Raw genomic sequence first — 21,695 nt, 5'->3', positions numbered from 1 at the left:
GACACTGGAATATCAGGAGTGAGGTTAAATTTTTTACAACACATTTGATGCTAAAAATTATAGATAGGATGCATTATGTAAAATAATTGCTAGTAATATGCTTTCTGTTGCTATCTTCTCTCTATGTTTATAAATGAAACTTTGAATTTTAAATAGATAAGAGAAAAAAATAAGTATCCCTTCCTTATGCAATCCTTCTACCTGTAACATTGAAGGTTGCTTTTCATTAAACAAAAGCACAACTGACCATTTTAGGTGAATTCTTTGATAAAGCCATGCTGTTGATCTTGGCATTCTAGATTCACCTTCTGCTGCATCCAGAATTTATTCATTTAAAAGAACCTTTATTATTTTGTATAAATAACTTGAGGGCAAACATATATAATAATTTTTTTCTTTTTCCTATTTTCTCCACAAGAGCAACCCTATGAGATGGATTGGCCTGAGAGTGTTACTGCTCCAAGGTGATCCAGCTGGTTCTCGTGCCTAAGGCAGAACTAGAACTCTCAGTCTGATTCCTCCAAACTGTGATGCTCATGAGTTGACAACTTTTATAGTATTTCAGTAATATATTTTGAAGAGTACTTAAAGTATAAGTACTGTTGTGCTATTTCTTCCATTCTTTAAGGGAAAACTTTCTTTTGACTTTTTTAATTAACTAAGATGATTAAAGGCCTGTAGACTAAAACATATGAAGAATGGTTGCGGGAACTGGGTATGGATACCTTGGAGAAAAAAAGGACTAGAGGGGACATGATAACAATATTCCAGTATTTGAAAGGCTGCCACAAGGAGGAGGGGTTCAGTTTATTTTCCAAAGTACCAGAAGGCAAGACAAGAAACAGTGGATGTAAACTAATTAAGGAGAGAAGCAACCTGTAATTAGGAGAAACTTCCTAACGGTGAGGATAATTAACCAGTGGAACAGCTTGCCTTCAGACTTTGCTTGCCTTCAGACTTGTGGGTGCTTCATCACTAGAGGTTTTTTAGAAGAGACTGGACAGCCACTTGTCTGAAATGGTATAGGGACTCCTGGTTGAGCAGGGGGCTGGGCTAGAAGACCTCCAAGTTCCCTTGGAACTCCATCTCGGGTGAGAGCTGAGATGGCTTTGCAGATTGAGAGATATGCCCACTGGACCTGTTCTTTTTCCATCTTCGTACCATCAATGAAAAATCCTTTGGCTATATTTTCAACATCAGCCCCAAGAGACTAATTGAGTGCTATATGATCCATCGTTACTCCGAAGCGGACTTGTATGCCCTTAGGGCGGTTCCTGCCTCATGGGCGCGACCTGTTGCCTGTTTTCATACTCCCCTTAATGACGGGCCCAAGCCTTGGGACTCCGAGAGGTGGTTGGGCTTGGATAGGGGCCTCGAGTTAAGACGCGCTAAGAGGCCCCTGATCAGATTTTTAGCCGGTTATTTTAGGAGGTTAGGGAGGGGGAGGGAGGGGGGGATGGGGAGGGAACTTGTAACCGGCACTCAGTCTGGTCCTGTTAGAGGTCCTGGTGGGACGGGGTTGGGGGAGGTGGCTGCTGGCGCTGGGAATGTGGGGGTGGGGTATCGAATCCCCACGGCGATAGGGTATGGCAGCAGGTGTTTGCGAGGAGGGTCATATCAACATCTGGGATCTCGCCCCCGCTATCTTCGAGCGGTGGCGCGCTCCGACCCTCCGGTTAGCACCCTCTTACCCGGGGATGAGGGTGATCAGGCCCCTGAGCTCAGGCTGGTCTATTTTAACGCTAGATCCGTAGTTAATAAAGCTCCCCTCATCCGTGATCGGATCGAGGAGGAATGTGCGGATCTAGCGTGCATCACGGAAACTTGGCTGGGCTCGGAGGGAGGGGTGCCTCTCACCGAGTTATGCCCGCCGGGTTTCCGGGTGCTGCACCAGCCACGGGCTCAGGGCAGGGGTGGTGGGGTGGCAGTGGTTATTCGGGAGACATTGTGTCCTCGGGAGGCCACCATTGTCCAGATGGCCGGGAGTGAGACCCTCCTCTTGAGGTGTGGTCCTCGGGTTCAGTTGGGCTTGTTGCTTACATACCTGGCGCCCAGCTGTGTGGCAACAGCCCTGCCCGAGCTGCTCGACACCCTCTCAGGGCTGGCGGTGGAGTTCCCCAGGCTCATAGTCCTGGGTGACTTCAACCTGCCATCACTGGGAGGGTCGTCGGAGTTAGCTCGGGAGTTCATGGCTTCCATGACAGCCATGGGCCTGACCCAGGTTATTGAGGGCCCGACTCATGAGGGGGGTCACACTCTTGACCTGGTGTTTCTGTCTGGACAGTGGTTGGATGATCTGGGAGGGGGTTCTCCGTCCATCACCCCTCTGTCATGGTCAGACCACTACCTCCTGAGGCTAGTTTTCCGTCATGCCATCCCCCGCCGCTGGGCGGCGGAGCCGACCAGGTGGTTCCGCCCCAGGCGCCTAATGGACCCAGATCGGTTCCAGAGGGCGCTTGGGCCTATACCTATCACCCTTACCCACAGCCCAGTCGATGCCCTGGTGGAGGCCTGGGAAACGGCAGCCACCAGGGCACTCGACTGCGTTGTACCCATGCGACCTCTGACCCGACGCAGATCCCGTTGGGCCCCATGGTTCTCTGTGGAGCTCCGGGAGATGAAGCGGCGAAGACGAGGTCTAGAGAGCGGTTGGAGATCCAGCCGATCCGAATCCGACCGATTGCAGTTAAGAACCTTTATAAGGTCTTATCTTGCGGCGATAAGGACGGCGAGGTCTAACTACTTTGCCGCCCTTATCGCGTCCGCAGATAATCGCCCGGCCGCCCTGTTTAGGGTGACTCGCTCCCTCCTTAACCAGGAGGTGAGAGAGGATCCCTTGCAGGGACGAGCCGAGGAGTTTAGTCATCATCTGGCGGACAAAATCGCTCGGATCCGGACCGGCTTGGACTCTGACTGGGCAGAGTCTAATGTGGAGGAATCAGGCGGTCTTGAGCACGTTATCTGGAATGAGTTCGACCCTGTTTCCCCTGATGATGTGGACAGGATCATGGGGAGACTGAGCACCACCACCTGTTTGTTGGATCCGTGCCCCTCCTGGCTAGCTTATGCGGCTCGGGAGGGAACACGAGGCTGGTTCCATGCAGTAATAACTGCTTCCTTGAAGGAGGGTGTCTTTCCTGCCGCCTTGAAGGAGGCAGTGGTGAGACCCCTTCTCAAGAAGCCTGCTTTGGACCCGGCTGTTTTAAACAACTACCGTCCAGTCTCCAACCTTCGCTTTCTGGCGAAGGTTGTTGAGAGTGTGGTGGCGCATCAGCTCCCTCTGTTCCTGGAGGAAACTGATTATCTGGACCCGTACCAATCGGGCTTCAGGCCCGGACACAGCACGGAGACGGCATTGGTCGCGCTGGTGAATGATCTCTGGAGGGCTAGGGACAGGGGTTGCTCCTCTGTCCTGGTCCTATTAGATCTCTCAGCGGCGTTCGATACCATCGACCATGGTATCTTACTGCGGCGTCTCAGGGGGCTGGGAGTGGGAGGCACCGTTTTACAGTGGTTCTCCTCCTACCTCCAGGGCCGCTCGCAGTCGGTGTTGACAGGAGGGGAGAGATCCGCCCCGAGGTCTCTCATTTGTGGAGTCCCTCAGGGGTCGGTTCTCTCGCCTCTCCTGTTCAACATCTATATGAAGCCGCTGGGCGAGATCATTCGTGGTTTTGGGGTGGGGTATCATCAGTACGCTGATGATACCCAACTTTTTCTTTCCACCCCGAACCAACCCAGTGATGCCCTCTCCGTGATGTCCCGATGCCTGGAGGCGGTTCAGGTCTGGATGGGGAGAAACAGGCTTCGTCTCAATCCCGCCAAGACTGAGTGGCTGTGCATATCGGCATCTCGGGTTAACCAAGTTATTCCATCCTTAATGATGGGGGGTGAGGTGTTACCCCCCGTCGATAGGGCTCGCAACTTGGGCGTCCTCCTGGATTCACGGCTCAATTTTGAAGACCATATAGGAGCCGTGACCAGGGGGGCTTTTGCCCAGGTTCGCCTGGTGCGCCAGTTGCATCCCTATCTGGACCGAGACGCCCTACGCACAGTTACTCATGCGCTTGTGACCTCCCGTTTGGACTACTGTAACGCTCTCTACATGGGGCTGCCCTTGAAGACCACTCGGAGGCTTCAACTGGTGCAGAATGCGGCCGCGCGAGTTGTAATGGGGGTTTCCCGATACTCCCATGTAACACCTCTACTCCGTGAGCTGCATTGGCTTCCGGTTGCCCTCCGGGTGAAATTCAAGGTGCTGGTTATCACCTATAAAGCCCTACATGGCCTGGGTCCGGGATATCTGAGGGAACACCTGCTGCCGGCATCAAATGCCCTTCGCCCAGTGCGCTCCCACAGGGAGGGTATGCTCAGGGTCCCGCCGGTAAGAGACTGCCGGCGGGTGACACCCAGGGATAGGGCCTTCTCGGTGGGAGCGCCTGCCCTCTGGAACCAGCTGCCGGTGGAGCTGAGAACTGCCCCCGACCTTCGATCATTCCGCCGGGGCCTGAAGACCTGGCTCTTCGAGCTCTCGGGCCCAGACTGAGGAGGAATTTTTAATTTGGGGTTCTTTTTAACTGACTACAGGGTTAATTTAATATTTTTTAATTTGGTTCTTAATTTTTGTATTCTGGATTTTTAATTCCCTGTAAACCGCCCTGAGTCCTCAGGGAATAGGGCGGTATATAAATATAACTAAATAAAATAAATAAAGATCCCGTCCAGCTCTATTCTGACTCAGATTTTTTGTGGGTAGGATAGGACAGTCCCAGGATCCTGGGCATTCATTTGTTGAAACACTTGATATTGCTGCTTAAGAAGCAAATGATATTGAGAGTGAAAGATAAATTAGGATAGACACGTCATCAGAAACAAATGTCAAATAATATTTGGTCAAGATATATAGATGAACTATGTCACTTAGTTTTGTAATGAATTAAAAAATGATTATGGTAATTTTGGCTGTGAGTTACCAAATTGTAAGGAGTCACAACATTAATTATATAAATGCATTGATGAATGCAAGAGTTAACTTTGAAATGAATAGTTAAATTTATATTCATATATGCATTTGACAAGAATATGAGTGGAAATGGACTTTTTATTGAATAATAATTATTTGCTAGTTATCCATGGAATTTACCTGAACATTTGCTTTGCTTAAATCCCAGTTAAGAAGGACTAGGAAAAAAATCTGTTAGAGACTTTAACGTTATTGATGTATAGAATCATTGTAGTAAATTATATGGATTAATGTTCTGATTAGGTAGAATAGAATAGAATAGAATAGAATAGAATAGAATATAGAATGAGTTGGAAGGGACCTTGGAGGTCTTCTAGTCCAACCCCCTACTTAGGCAGGAAAACCTATATGGTTTCAGACAAATGGTTGTCCAATCTCTTCTTAGAAACTAAAAAAATAAAATGTGTTCTTTTATTTATTTGAACAATTCTGAATGCAATCACTGCTGTGTATTTACTGTTGAAAGACAATTGCAATAGTAATTGTTGTAATTATTTTGATAGTACATAGTTAGTGGTATCTTTCTACCAGCTATGCAGACACTGTTGACAAGCTGAATTCCTCACTTCCTTTGCCTTCCTCTCACCTTCTGAAATCTCTCTAGAAAACTCTAGCACTTTCTAAATCTGTTTGGAAGTATCATGTGAAGTGGAGGAAGTATCTAAGAAGGCGACAAGGTATTATATGTAGTCTATCAGGATTTTTATACTAGCCTCAGTTAAGCATTTTAATTTTTATTTCTCTTATGATTTATGGCAGTAATGGTATTACTTTATGGTAGCATCTGAAGTAAAAGAGATGCCATAACTCTTTCTATCAGTGTTATCTTGGATCTTTTCCGACAGATATAATTTGTGCAAAACATTTTCTCAAAACAATATTTCTGATATTGATAGGGCGAAAGATAGTTTTATCTGAGATGTTTTGAAATGGCCAGAAACCAATGTAGGTACCAATCATGAGCACATAACTATATATGCACATAAGTCTCTTGACTAGAATATACATTTATCCAATGTATATATTCGTAAATTTTGTTTTTCATCTCAAGAATACCCTGGACAAGAGATTATATATCTCTAGTGCAAAATTACATCACTAGTGTAATATCACTTTTGTAATTTGGTATTATGAAATGTTTCCTTAACGCATCCAGTGACACCACCTGTAGAGTGTTCCTTTCTGCCCTTATTATATGGTTGATATATCTGTGTTTGCTTTTATTTTAAAATTTAAGTCTGTTGGGAGATTTCTACTTTTAGGATATGAAATTAACCCCTCTCCCCACATTTGTGTGTATGTACGTACAGAAGATCATTTGTATTTTCCCTTGTGATCTTTTGCCTTCTTTGTTTTTACTGGCATCTCCTGCAAACCAAGATTAGATCAGAATTATGACATGCCCCATTCTTTAAGTATTTGTATCCTGATGTCTAATGAAAATACGTTAGTTATGTTTTTTTAATTAGTTTCATTTCATTTTTGAATTAGGTATGTTTCATTACTTCCCTTATGTTCCCATAAAATAACCCAGGGTTGTTTGTTATCTGTTTCTTTTTTGTCCCTAGTTTTGCATATCATAGAGATGAATATTTGCTGCTTTTTTCCATCAAAGGAAAGTCCTAAAAGATACCCTGCATAACTTTCTGGGCCAAAACTTTACATTGAAATCCTTTAGAGGCATACTAGCTGAATTCTAGCTAAATATTCAGTGCCATATTTATACACAGAGTACTAAATAGACCGAAAACTGAGGTACTATATGATTTTAACCACTTTGAATAGTTTTAAATGATTTGAATTGCTGTTTTATTAAGAAATAAAAAGTTTGTTTTATTTTGTAATTTTATTTGGATTATCAGGGAGGCTCAGGATAAATGGATTAGAAACTCACTGTTAAGCACTGAATAATCTTTTAAAAACTTTGAGACTCAAAGGATTACTTACCGTAAATAGCTTAGTCTATGGAGTTTATCTAAGAGTATCTGTAGGAAGCTAAGATGGGTCAGCTGTGTCTCTCTGTCAGCAGAGCAGACTGTTAAATTGGATTCTCCATCCACAGTGTACATTTCCCAAATCTTGGATTGTTGTGGATTCTTTGGAATAGCTATAGGGAGAATGATATTAATGTTTATAACAATACCTGTATGGTAAAAGTAGAATCTCCCACAAGTTTAACTTTATTCCTGATGACTTCATGGAAATGTCCCAGTAGTTTTCTTAGTAACAGTACAGAAGTGGTTTGCTATTGCTTTCTTTCTGGATTTCTTTTTAAAAATTCCAATATAGCCTGTAGCCCTTGCATCAAACTGTTGTCCAAAATAAACTGTGCTTACTTTCTGAGCCAAAATAATATGGTCCAGGTGCAGCCAACACAGGCTGGACATACCCCATGTCCCAACATAGACACGATAAAAATTATCCCTGAAAAAATCAGGATTGTAGTCGCTAATATAGTATAGATTTGGATTCAAACAATGTGTATTTCTTTTGCTTGTGCTCCTTAAATGGTTTGGAAAAGAGGTTAAACAGCTTCTACAGAGTATGTGTGTGTGTGTGTGTGTATATATATACACATTGTTGAAATATACTCATAAATACATTTTCTTTTGACACAGAAATTTATTGAATTTGAAGATTCTCAAGAACAAGAAAAAAAAGAGATACAGATACGAGTAGAAGCTTTAGAGTCACAAACTCGGCAACTTGAACTGAAAGCAAAAAATTATGCTGATCAAAGTAAGTAAGAAATATGTGTAAATTCTAATGAAGTCACCCCAAAGGTACTTTTTTTCACGAGGCAACTGGACTGTCTTGTTTCTCTTGAAGACGTTTTGCTTCTCACCCAAGAAGCTTCTTCAGCTCTAATCAAGTCCTTTTAAATGTCTCACACAGTTCATTTATATTTTGGAAGTGAAAATCATGAAAGAGCTTTGTACCAAAACAATTCCCTAGTTATGGTGTTTTGTTTATAGATTTGTGTATCCACCCATCTCAATGCATATACACGCGTACACACATAAGTACACATATGCACATGTATTTTATTTTGTATTAACTAGTATAATCCAAGTAGATACTAACCTACTTAAAATTTTTGGGGTAGCTGAATGGACAGTTTTGTGAAAGTTGTTCAACTAACACGCTCAGGCCACCAACCCCAAAAGATTGGGGAACTCTGCCTTAGGGAAGAAAAACCCTTGACTCCATTTGGTTGAAGTGAAAAGTACTTTTACTAAGAGATGCTGGTTGCAGTAAAGTCAGGTGTAATCGTGAGTTTCCCGCACAACAACAAAACTATTTCTTTCAATCCTGTCCCTCCCTCCCATGACCTGTCCAAACCCAGCCAATGCGATGGCACCTGGATGTTTTGGGAATGCTGAGGTGTTTGGGCTGGTAACTTTCTGCACTCTTGGCAAATGGCCTTGAAGATGCCTTGGCATGAACCAGTCCCACGCTGATCAGCTTTTCTTCAGCTGTCATCCCATTCCCCCTTCCAAATTACCCCACAAAAATGCATACAGCTTTATTGTTGCCCCCCACATGCCACCCCCACCCCCCAGTCCTTTGATGGCAGGACACCAGGGTGGCACCAAGCCGAAGGTGGTGGATCTGACAGGCCCTATCTAAGAAGATGAAATTCAGTGTAGAGAAAAGAAAGGTTTTACATTTAGGCAAAACAACCCCAAATGTACAAGTATAGAAATAGGTGGTACCTGGCTTAACATTAGTAACTTCGAGAGGGATCTTGGAATGATTACGGGATTAAACATAGGAAGAACGGTTGCAGGAATTGGATATGTTTAGAATGACTAACTTCCTTAAGGTAAAGGTAAAGGTTCCCCCGCACATGCGTGCTAGTCGTTTCCGACTCTAGGGGCCGGTGCTCATCTCCGTTTCAAAGCCGAAGAGCCAGCGCTTGTCCGAGGACGTCTCCGTGGTCATGTGGCCGGCATGACTAGACGCCAAAGGGGCATGGAACACTGTTACCTTCCCACCGTAGTGGTCCCTATTTTTCTACTTGCATTTTTACGAGCTTTCGAACTGCTAGGTTGGCAGAAGCTGGGACGAGTAACAGGCACTCACTCTGTTACGCGGCACTCGGGATTCGACCCGCCAAACTGCCGACCTTCCGATCGACAAGCTCAGCGTCCTAACCCACTGAGCCACCTTAAACTTCCTTAAATAAATTGACAATTTCTAAAAATAGTTAGCAAGAGAAGTGCACAAACCTAGTGTCCTCAAAAGGCTCTAATATGTGTCGGGCCTGGCATGCCCGACATACGGAGGGGCCGCGGAGCGACCTGCCCGGGCCCGAAAACCACCGCCGGCGCCCGCGGAGCGCCCCGCCAGGTCCCGGAGTCAAGCGCCAGCGCCCGCGTCTTCCTAGAAGGCCGGGACAACGCTCGGCCTTCCCCGCGCCTCAGCAACCGCCCGCCCAACGTCCGGGGAAGCCAAAAAGCAACTTACCGGCTTCCAGGGACTCCCGGCGGCTTCTTCCTCGCTCTTCCTCCCTCGGTGGTGCCTGGAACGGAGAGCAGCGACCACGAGGCATCGGCTGCAGCCTCCCAGCCTGGGGCCCGCCTGCCAGCACGTCCCACAGCGCCGCGCCGCTCTTACCGACTCCTGGAAGCGATCAGCAAGTCGGGAGGGAGCAACTCAAACGGCAGGACAAGGACGGGTGCCAGGAGGGTTCAAGGGGTGGTGGAGACTGCCGGCGGGTTAGGGAGGGGCTCGGGGCACAGCCCTCGTCGGACTGGAGAGACTGGAGAGATGGGGGGGGGAAATGGAATTATGCGGAGCTCTGGGGGAAAGGAGGGTGGTTTGAGCTGGGGGGTGGCTTACCGGCTGCAATGGTGGTGGGGCGGGTGCCAAAGGGTGGATACTGTAGGGGGTGGTAGTTAAGTTAGGTGTGGGCGTGGTGGAATAATTAAGGGTGTGGTGGAGGGTGTTGACGTTACTGGCTATTTAGCAGCGTTGATTGTGCTGTAAAATCAACGCTGACTTCATCAATCTTCGGGCACTTGTTTATGAAGCAAATAAACGTGGCTTAGAAGAACCAGCTCCCGTTCCGGTTTCATTTGTTGGGTGATTCGTCGGACGGGCCCTGAAATATGCAGCTGGAGCAAAATGACGAATTTCCCTGTCTCCCTGCCCCCTCCCCTCCTCCCGAGATCACTGTCTTGTGGTCTCTTCATGAGAAAAAGGAAGGATTGTAAGGAGAAACACCTTGGGCAGTTTCACATCAGAAGACCAAAGGGAACTGATCCACACCCACTCCTTTGTGGAAACTGCAAATAGTCAGCATTATTTGCCTGTCTTCAGTTGGCTGGCTTCCCCTAGAAGCCCATTAGCTATCTTCCCCTGGGCAGGATGCCCCCCCCCCGCCCGGGCTGGAATAATTAGAAGAAGAGAATTCCATTTTACATTTACATTCATTGGAGAGGAAGGGATTATAAAAAAGTAAGTGGGCACATTGAAAGCAATGCACTGGTACCAGCAGCCACAAGAGTGCTAGGCCGGCAGCCCAGTGTATTTTCTACTATGTGCCCTTTTTCTTTCTTGTTAATCCCTTCCTCTTTAATCTCTCCAGCTATTAGAAATTTTCTGTTTGGTCCACCCACAATAGATTTTTCTTAAATACTGTATGCTTGAGAACTTTATCTTCCTGTAATTTCCAGTGTCCCAGGTTACTTGTATAAAAATATAGTACTACCGGACTTCCGGTGGCTCCGCGGCGACGGAGGGAGCCTTCCCGGGCTGCCCGCGGCTCAGCTGGTGTTTTTTCGCCCGAAACAGCGCCGATCAGCTGTTCGGGCGAATCTGAAGCCCCCTCCTCGGGAGAAGAGGAGGGGGTGAGCCCCCAGGTGGGGGTTGAGTTCTCCGGGGCCGCCTGAGCTTGGAGCTTGGGCGGCTGAAGGATTGAACTCCCCCGTAGCCTGGGCTGCTCCCAGCTGGCTAGCGTCTCTGCTCCGGACTTCATGGAGCAGAGCCAGGCGTCTGCGACCATCCCTGCTTGAAGGAGAGACTATGAAAGGGAAAGAGCAGGCAGAGCAGTACAAGAGGGAAAGATGAAGAGATGAAGAAGATTTTATTTTACTCTCAAGCTTGATGGACTTTGCTTAAAACTTAAAGTGAAAGTGCGTCACAATTGTAAGTAAAAGATGGCGGCTAAACCTCCCCCTAGAACTTTTCGGAGTGCTGGAAATTCTCCGGTGCAACAACAATCATTGCTGCAGGCGTTGCATTCTCCTGATGTATTGACATCGAAGGATCTTGAAAAACATACCCAGTTAATTTTGGAGTCAATGGGTGTTAAATTTCTACAGATGGAGGAGAAATTGGAGAAATTGGAGCAGAGAATGGAAAAAAGGATGGAACAGAAACTTAGAGAAATGAAGGTAGACATTTTGTCCTCAGTGCAAAAAGTTGCTAAATGTGTGGAGGTGCTGGATGATCAAGTGCAAGATTTGATTCAAAAGAATGCTTTATTAGAAGCAAAAGTATTGGAAATTGAAGATCTAAAAGACAAAATCGACAGTGAACAGAGCTTGGCCCAATTTTACCAGATGCAGTTTGCTGTGAGAATTAGAGGCCTAAAAGAGAATATTAAGGAAGATTTAAAGCAGCTGGTTTCTGAGGCTTTTGAGGGAGTATTGAACCATCCAGCATCTGAATTAAAACAAGGTATGGACAAAGTGTTTCGTGTGAATTCGTGGATTGCTAAACAGAGAAAGTTGCCTAGAGATGTGGTGGTTTATTTTGTAAAAAGGGAAATTAGAGATGAAGTTATACAAGCTGCCTACGATACTAAAGTTGTGATTGCTGGTCAACAAGTTTTGGTTCTAAAAGAAATTCCTCCAAAGATTTTAAAGAGAAGGAAGGATTTTATATTTCTTGTGCAAGAGCTCAAGCAAAGAGATATAAGGTTCAGATGGGAGATCCCAGCTGGGTTGAGCTTCATGTATGATGGCAAAAGGTACTGTTTGAGTAATGTGAAGCAAGCGCATGATTTTTATAATAATGTCTTGAAAGTAACCCCATCAACACTTCTGGAAGCTGCAGAGGGATCTGGAGAAGGAGAACATCAAGAGGATGAAGATGCACAGATAGACGAGAAGGGTACAGGAGGAGTTCAAGCTGCAACTCTTTTGGATGATCTTAGAGAACAGAGAGTGACGCGTGCTGCCTTAAAACGCTCAAAAAAGGAAAAAAAATAAGACCAGTAGAAATCTATGGAACTTCCACAAAATATTTATAGTTAAGTGGTAGTTGTGTTTTTAAAAAAAAAAAAAAAAAAAAAAAAAAAAAAAAAAAAAAAGTTTTGGGATGCTATGTATGGTAATAGATTTTTTTTTTTTTTTAATTTGGAATTAATGGACAACTTACTACAGAGGAAGAGGAAGAAAGTTTTGTGGGTTAATGTGGGTTAATTTGTGTAAGAACTATCTATGAGAATATGTTAAGGTAATAGTGAATTGTGGAAGAACATAGATGGGAATGATGCTAGCTTTCTTTTATTTTAGTTTTTTATATATATTTAGTATTATTAAGGATTGGTTTACTATATACAAGCTAGAGAGTGATGGATTTTAGAGTTTATAATTGTTAGTATATGATTGTTTATGATTGTCTTTTAGATATATACCTTGTATTTTGCTCTGGGAAGTCGGGGGGGGGGGGAGGGGGGAGGAGGGGAAGTGGAGGGGGGGAGGTAGGGGAGGGAGGAGGGGGAGGGGGAGGGGGGGAGATAGGGGGGAGGTAGGGAGGGGAGGAGGGAGGGGGAAGGGGGGTTTTTTTAAAGGAAAATTGTATTTTATAAAACTTTTCAATAAAAAAAAAAAAAAAAAAAAATATAGTACTACCATAGTTGTCTACTCTAAGCTGCTTATTCACTTGGCATTTAGGCCTTCTTGTGATTTACGTTTGCAAAGGAAGATTGTTCTTTAGGAAATAGGCAATTGGGCTTAAATTTTCATTTTCTAGAGCTATATGTATTCTTAATTTAAAGACCTATAAAGATCTATAAATTAAGAGTAAGAATAGTGTCACTTCTAAATGTAATATGGTCTAATTGAAATTAAAATAAACACTGAATTTGGACTGTGTAGCAATATCTCAGTTTAAATGTTATTGTTATGCTTAAAATTAAAATAACTTAAAAGGAGATAGTTCTGTGTAATTTATTTTAAAAATGTCCACCTGCTCTTTCCAGATTCATAAAGTTGTTTATTCACTAAACAATACATAAAATGTAAATGATGAATTTCTCTATCTGTTGTTTGGTTACTTATCTTGTAGGAGTTTTGATTTGACCAGCATTGTTGTGGGTAATGCTCTTGTATGCTAGTCTAGCCATTTGAGTTGAGTATTTATTCAGAATTATAGATACACAGAAATAAAACTTGTGATGTTCTTTTCAGATGTCTTGGGTTCACATGCATTGACTGTGTTTGCATGCCATTCAGTTGAGAATCTTGCTAAACATCATGCATGGAGTCTATTTTTTCTACTTGTTCTTTGGGCTTAGATGAGAGAGTAGCCTAACCAAAAAAAGCAAAAGCTTGTTATGGCAGCCAAACCCTGACATTTTCTTTGCCACCAAAGGAACAAATCCTGATTTGTAATCCTAGCTAGTGAGAGTTGTAAGTATGGAATGTATAGCTGACCTGCAATCTATGCTTTTTTTAAAAAAAAAAGACTATTATGAGGAATCAAGGTAGGTACACTGTGTTTAGCACTTGGAATAGTATATTTTACCATTTCAATGAATAGCTTAGACAAAAAGATGGAAAGAGTGCTTTATCAGTATCCTGATAATTTTAGGTTGGAATAGTTAATATTCTGAATTGCATTTACTTTGAACATAACATTTGAGAAACAATCTGGAAATAACAGAATAAGATTCACTAAAATCATATCAGGTAACAAAAAAAGACCTGACACTGGCTAAGAGCAGGAAAGTTGAAGAAGGAGACAAAGGGACTAATTCTGGCTGCAGAAAACCAAGCCTTAAGAACAAATGCATATAAAACCAGAATTGAGGAGACTGCAACAGACAACAAATGTTGCCTCTGCAAAGAAGTTGGAGAAGAGGTGGCTACATTTACTGTAGTTAGCTGCTGCAAGATTGCATAGGCCAGACATGTCAAACACAAGGCCCGGGGGCCAGATCCGGCCCGCGAAGTGGTTTCATGTGGCCCGCAAAGCCATCCTGGAAACAGTGAGGGAACGGTCCCCACTGCCTTGGCCCTGGCCCAGAGACCCTCCTTCTGCCAGAGACCCTCAGATCTGTCCCACTCCTGCCCAGGCCCCCATAGGCACCCTTGATGCGAACGATGTAGAGCTGGCCACGCCCACCCAGTAGGCCATACGTACTCTAGCCACACCCACCCTGGCCATATCTATCCGGCCCCCTGAGGGCAACCGCAATGCTGATGCGGCCCTCAGTGAAATTGAGTTTGACGCCCCTGGCATAGGCTGATTAAAGGCATGACAAAATAGCAACAATGCATTGGAATGTCTGCAAGAAATAGTGCTTGTCTGCAAGCAAGAACTGGTGGACTACAGAATAGAGAAAGTAACAGAAAAGAAGTTAAAGTTCTCTGGAATTTTACAACTCAAACAGACAAGCGCCTGCCCCATAACTCCTCAGACTTTATAATTGTCGATAAAAAAGACAAAAAAGTCTGGATAGTGGACACTGCAGCACCTGGAAAGAGCAGAAGAGAAAAGAACTTGAGAAAAATCACAAAATACAAGAGCTGCAAAAAGAAGTACAACAACTGTGGCAAAAGAAAGCAAAAAATAATACAAATAGTATCTGGAGCACCCTTGAACACTCAGCATTGACAAAATTGTCAGTCAATTGCAAAAGGCAGCTTTACTTGGAACAGCTTACATCCTGCAATGATACCACTAATATTACTAAAGAACAACATCTGATTACTCTTAAGTCCTTGGTAAGAGTGGACAAAAATGCTGAATCCAGTCTAAACCTCTAACTATGCACCCAACCATAATAAATGAAACATGTTTGCCATCCAATTGTCAGTGGCTCTGGATGACTCACAGTAGTCAAAAGAAATTACAATAAAATGAGGATGCTGTAATATTAATGCATAGCCATACAATGAAGATAATTTTGGGAAAGGTGAAGAGAAAAAGAGGAAAGAAAGAGGACAACCAGAAGCAAGGAGGGTAGTCATGATTACACTAGTGATGGGTGTGCATTTGGATGACTAGAAAGACCAAACTGGAAACAGCCTGTCCTGGAAAAAATCTTATCTGTGTGGTAGTTGAGATTCAATACTGATTTGATGGCACATAATCCAGCAATCATTGCAAAGAAATAACCATTCTTTTTTAGGAAAAAAAAGTGAATGTACAAATTTAAGATCATGGATTTTATGGACTTTGGAATAATAAGAAAAGAACCATTCTGAATTTGATTAGCTGTTTATATTAGCAAGGAGAGCAAAATGATATAACTTCTTCATTGAAAGTTAGAATTTGCTAAAATACTGCCTTTCCACAATTCTGTGCCAACATAGCTATTGTCTGCTAGTAGAAATGCATACAGCAGCTGTTAAGGAAGAGTTATGCAGAAGTGAAGAACAAAGTGGAGTGCAAGCAGCCGTTCAATCTTCTGTGTGTTCAGCGGAACAAGACTGACTTTCTGTATTCTTGATTTTATGTTGGGTATTGTCATGTGACATGCTAAATTGCATTATGCTTTCCTTTAAGGTGATGCCCTGGTTAAAAAATCAGAGTGTGACTAAAGCAGAATTAATCAACTCATCCCTTGCTCTAAGTGAAGTTACCTTATGATCTGGAATGTAATTTGAGTATGGACAGAGTCTTCTTTTGTCCCCTCGCTGTTGCTTTGCTTCCATTCTGTTTTTCCCATGGGGGTGGGGTAGGTTTTTTTTTTACGATGCCGTCAGACCATTGTTTTCACAAAAAAGGGCAAAGAAATAATGTTTGGCTAGTTCATGGGTCGGCAACCTGCGGCTCCAGAGCCGCATGTGGTTCTTTAAGCCATCTCCTGCGGCTCCCAGTCGCCCAGTGCGCGCGCACCTCTCCAAACGGGCAGTGGTGCGCACGCACCTCTCCAAACGGGCAGTGGCGCCACCAGTTTGGAAAGCTGCTGCGGCCCGTTTGCAGAGCTGCCGCCTTCCTCCGAAGGCGGCAGCTCTGTAAACGGGCCGCAGCAGCTTTCCAAACGGGCGGCAGCAGGTCTGCAAATGGGTGGTGCCGCCACCTGTTCGGGTGGAGGTGCATGCGCACCTCTCCAAAGGTTTGGAGAGCTGTGCGCGCACCTCTCGGAACGGGCGGTGGCGCCACCCTTTTGAAGAGCTGCTGCGGCCTGTTTGCAGAGCTATTGCCTTCGAAGGAAGGTGGTAGCTCTGCAAACGGGCCGCAGCAGCTTTCCAAACCGGTGGCAGCAGGTCTGCAAACGGGTGGCACCGCCGGCCATTTGGGCAGAGTTGCGCGCGCACCTCTCGGAACAGGCGGTGACGCCGCCGGTTTGGAAAGCTGCTGCGGCCCATTTGCAGAGCTGCCGCCTTTCAAGGCGGCGGGTCTGCAAACTGGCCGTGGCAGCTTTCCAAACCGGCGGCGGCAGGTTTACAAACAGGTAGCGGTGCGTGCACACCTCTCCAAAGGTTTGCTGCGGCCTGTTTGCAACAACTCTGAAGGCGGCAACTCTGCAAATGGGCTACGGCAGCTTGTAGATCTACCGCTGCCGAAATGGGCGGCGGCAGGTCTGCAAACAGGTGGTGCCGCCGCCCGTTCGGGGAGTGGGAAGGTTTGGAGAGCTGCGCGTGCACCTCTCCAAACGGGTGGCGGTTTGGAGGTCTCGGGGGTGCTTCCGGTGGCGCCCAGGCTGAAGGCGGCGCCGCAACCCAGCGGCCGTCACCAGGGAGACCCATTGCCGTGCAGGTGCCTCCTGTTTTGCACATGCACAAAACATTTTGTTTTTGTGCATGTGCGTGTGTGGACGCATGCACACGCACTTTTTGCGGCTCCCACTTTTTTTGTGTGTGATGGAACCGGTTCCGAGTGGTTCTTTTGGTTTTTCAGGTTGCCGGCCCCTGGGCTAGTTAGTTCAAGTATAAATGGGACTCTGCCATGTTTAAAAGGGCTTGCAAAAAAGGCCAAAAATACAGTCATCATTTGCTGTATTGCCAATATGTACTTGCTTGGTAGGTCATTTTTGATTGCTAAGAGTGATTTACTGCATGTGTTAGTGGGGGAATGTCTAAATATGACTAGATACTCTTGCTGTTCTTTATAAGCTGTTCTGGGATTCTTTCAGTTGAAGTTTAATTCAGAATTAGTGGATTAAATACTTTTGAAAAAAGCCATTTTATGTATAATCACGTATGTTTGCCTACATTATGCTGCAAAGTGTGAAATATTTTAAGCAATATTATTAATGTGGTATAAAGTACTGTAGGTTAAATCGTAAAATTATTTATTATTTTGACCAAAGAAATCTGTGTAAGTATTATGGAAATGTCTTCCATTTTAAAATGGACAGATGGGCCTTTGTAAAGAAATTTTGTTTAGATGGTAGCAGTAGGGAGTCTTCATGTAATTTTCTGCCAGATAGGAACAAAAAAAATGGTCTCATTTTTCTTCATTTAACTCTTAGCAAAGGTACAGTTTAGGGGCAGCTAAAACAGGCTGTTGATTTACCCCTTGGTGTCTGATGGGTTCTGCCCTGTCAAAATGAGTCAATTTAGAAGGTTTGTACTCAGCAGCTTCTGTTTTGACTTCTGCACTGTGTATCAGGGCTGCTATTTTGTTTCTTCCCCAACTCCTTTTTTTCAAGTCTACATTTTCTGAAGTTGAGGACAGTTCTTGATCCCCTTTCCAAATGAGATAACTTCCTCTAGGGTCTAAGCTTCAGTGTTTTCTAATTTCTCAATTAACTTCAAATATATTTCAGCAGATTAATGTTAGGCAATGGTTCTCTTTGTGTCAAGAATATCCTTGAGGCATTGTCTGCTGCTGACTTTTAGATCAATTATTAAAAATAATGTATCGTGCTCTATTCTGGAATTATTTTTCTGCTGGTGTCTGTGCGTTTGTGTTTTTTTTTTTAAAAATCTTAAACTATAGATCAATTTTCCCCAGCCTGGTGTTCAAATGTTCTACAGGATAATAATTGGGTAAACTTGATAAGCTTGATGGGAAATGTAATCCACCGTGTGGAGGAAGCTATATTTTGACCTTCTTGATCATACAATCATACTGCACATTATCCATGTCTTGGTATTTGAGTAATTTTTTCATGTTGACCATCTGTTGTAAGATAATGTCTTGAGTTTGTAGTTACTTAGCTGTGGATGAAGAACATTAAAGACCTATGCTCTTAGGTGATTAAAGAAAACTGATAGCATTAGGCAGCGGTATACGATGCTTAAAAAACTCCTGCTACATGAATTTGCTACAACCAAATCTGGAGAATGTCCCAATTTGTTCAGGAGACAGAAGAATCCAAAGTACTATAATTAATTATTGACACCATATATATTCCCAGAGTGGCAAAAAAGTAGTCCACTAGATGGAGCAGAAGTATAGTTGACAAATGGCTCAGTTGAGAAGACATTGAGATTATATGTCTTTTGTACTGAGATTAAAGTGAAATACGCTAGAAAGCTTAGGTGGAATATTGCTTTCCCTTGTGTAATCAGGGTGGTGTAAAGTAGATATGTTTAATATTTGCTATCGTGATGCTGCTAAGCTCTTCTTTAAAACAATAATTAATGATGTTCTGCTGAGCAAATGTGTTATAATTTGTTCTATCCTTTTTTACTTCCCCATGCTTAAAAACATTCATTGTCGGATAATGATATTTTGCTAATTTGTTCATTTGATTGCGTTGCGGTGCTGTTTTAGGTTTCTCATTTTTATATGTTAAACAAATGTGGTGGGGATCAAATGTAACTAGGGTTTTATAGCAGTGTAGTGCTGGGCAATATGTGCAAGTCCTTGTTTTTTCTGTATAATTCCTATTGCATTGTATAAGAATTTCATGCACACATTTTTTTTGTCAGTTTTGGCCTTCTTGGATTGTGTCGGGGGGGTAATAAGGATGCTGCATATGTGCTGAGTGTGGACTGAGTTTGTACACATTGCCTTGTGTCCAGTGTTTAAGAAAGATGTTCTTAAGAGTGGAAAAGCAAGAATATTTTTTTTCCTGAAAATAAATCAAAATATCTTTTGAATTGATAGCTTGGATTTGTAAAAACTAGGTTGAGGTAAACATCTTTTGTTTCTATGGTTGAAAATAGTAAACTGAATGAATTATTTTCTTTTTTCAGTTAGTAGATTGGAGGAGAGGGAAGCGGAACTAAAAAAGGAATACAATGCTCTTCATTCAAGGCATACAGAGGTGGGTAACTAGGTATTTCTTTGAACAGTGCCTCTATGTAATTAGTGAATTACCAATTGTACCAAGTATATTAATCTATTATCAACATTTTCTGAAAAAACTCATAGGGCTTTGATTCTTTGCTTTTGAAAGCATTGGTGGCTCTTGGATATTGCTGATGTGTTAGGGTAGAATCAGATGGTATATTGACAACACATGGTTTGAGTTCAGATAGGTGTTTGTTGGCACAATTGAATATGGTAAGGGAGAACTTTTGGAAAAGATTGGTAGATTTGAGAAAGGTAGGTAGTTCCTTTGCTGCCAACCTCTGATCAGTCGAGATAAGAAATTTATCTTCCTAAATCCTAAATTTATCTGCCTAAAAAGTAATGAGCAGTATGAAATCTGTTGAACTGGACTCCTTTCAGTTTTAACAACCATTACAGATAGGGATTATCCTCATCATCTTGTATGCTGTCTGACTCTCAACAGCTCTGGATGATGGAAATGGTGATCCCATGAACTTCAGAAGTCCACCCTCTGTTCCACTAACAATCTTCTCAGATGTTTATATTTTATGGTCAAACTTTGCCTGGTTTGTGCCACTTAAACACATCTTTTCTTGTGGTAAAAATATTAGATATGCATGCTTTTCAAGGCAATGTCATTGAATGTAATCTGGCTAATGACCAACCAAAGTATAATCTGAATAAAAGGTTAGCAACATCTTTTTGATTACATAGTCCTTGGCTTATAACCATTTGTTTAGCAACTGTTTGAAAGTATGACAGTATGAAAAAAGTGATTTGCGATTGCTCCTTGCACTTATGACTGTTGCAGTGTCCCCACATGATTAAAATTTGGGTTCTTGGCAATCAGAATGAAGTTATTGTGGTTGTACATGTGACTGCCATTTGCAGCCTTCCCAGGGGGCTTCCAACAAGCAAAAGTCAATGTGGGAACCTTTAACAACCAAGTGATTCATTTAAGGCCTGCAGCAAAAAGGTCGTAAAATCAGGTACAGTGCAAAAATTACTACTGATGATATTTGTGGCCAGTCCAATTTGTTTTTTCCCCCTTCGATGTTTAGTTTATATATTAAGGTACCATTGTCAAACTGCAGAATAATTGAGATGGACACGGAAAAAGTAATATAAAACATGCAAAGAATATTAAATTAAATATTGAATACCAAAATGGGTCAATTTAATATTTCTGTACAACAATGGTGATGAATGTTGTACATTGGTAAAAATGAGATAGAGAATGTCTTCAAAGGTTACAAACTAAAAAAAATGAAACTGGGAAAATAGGGGGAGAAATTCACATATGATATCAGTCATTGTTATCAAATGAAGAGTATCATTGACTATCTGTAAATTAATAGCCAGGGGACAGTCACAGGGAACTGTACTGCCAATATAAACAGAGAATGAAATTTGTAAGATGCAATATTAACCCTTTCCTGTGCATTTGATTCCTGTGTTCTGCCTTCATCAAATCTTGAATAATAGGAAATGCTTCCATTTTTTTTTCTCTGCAGTAGTCTGCATTTATAGTCTAGAGTAGGGGTGTCAAAATGGCAGCCTGCGGGCTGGATGCATCAGGTGCAGACCACGCCTGCCCTGGCTCCGTAAAGGCAGACAATGTCATGATATGTCACGTGACGTGATCGAGTTTGACACCCATGGTCTAGAGTATGGTCTGTTAAATTACCTCGGTGATGTCATGTGCTCACTTAATGAATACCATTAATGTTCACCAACATCAAGTTACCGTATTTCTATTTTGCCTTAGAGACTTGGTGTGTTACCAATTAACTTTACCTACTATATATGTGTATTGTTGGGGGGTAGTCTTATACGCCCAGTCGTCTTATACGCCGGAAAATAGTACATAAATCAATCGAGCCTCCTTAGTCCAGTCCCCCCTCCAACGTGACCCTCCCTTCCCACCCCCAAGAGCCTCTAATCCCCTTCTCCCCCTTGCAAACGCCAGACCCCGGGAGCAGAAGGAAGCCCCTCCCCCTCACCCAAGCAGGATCTGAGCATAAGCAGAGCACGCCCTGCTACCCGCTATCTCTCCTGGCAGTTGTTTTCTACCCCTGCAGGAGGACCCTGGGTAGAGGGGGCGGCATGTCGGGCCCAGCAGGCCCGACATTCAGCGGGGCCTCGAGACCACTAACCGGCGATCCGGCAGACGCCCGCATCCGACCGCAGAAGCCCGTGCCTGGCTTTCCTTCCCCCCACCCGCACCCGGCTACCGGTTCCTGGGCCCCAGCCGGGGGCCAGC

The 21,695-nt window shown here is 43.6% G+C and overlaps 1 protein-coding gene across 2 annotated transcripts in view; it reads left to right on the top strand.

The window, feature by feature from the left end:
• SPAG9 (sperm associated antigen 9) overlaps positions 1–21,695 on the top strand; it is a 105,794-nt gene that overhangs the window by 1,286 nt on the left and 82,813 nt on the right. For both annotated transcript variants that reach the window (XM_083353922.1, XM_083353921.1), the window contains exons 2-3: positions 7,639–7,759; positions 19,354–19,424. In XM_083353922.1, coding sequence (XP_083210048.1) covers positions 7,639–7,759; positions 19,354–19,424 — 192 coding nt within the window. The remainder of the gene's footprint in view (positions 1–7,638; positions 7,760–19,353; positions 19,425–21,695) is intronic.

This window comes from Vipera ursinii (genome assembly GCF_947247035.1).
Source record: "Vipera ursinii genome assembly, chromosome: 2".
NCBI lineage: Eukaryota > Metazoa > Chordata > Lepidosauria > Squamata > Viperidae > Vipera > Vipera ursinii.
This window is presented reverse-complemented; position numbering and strand designations above follow the sequence as displayed.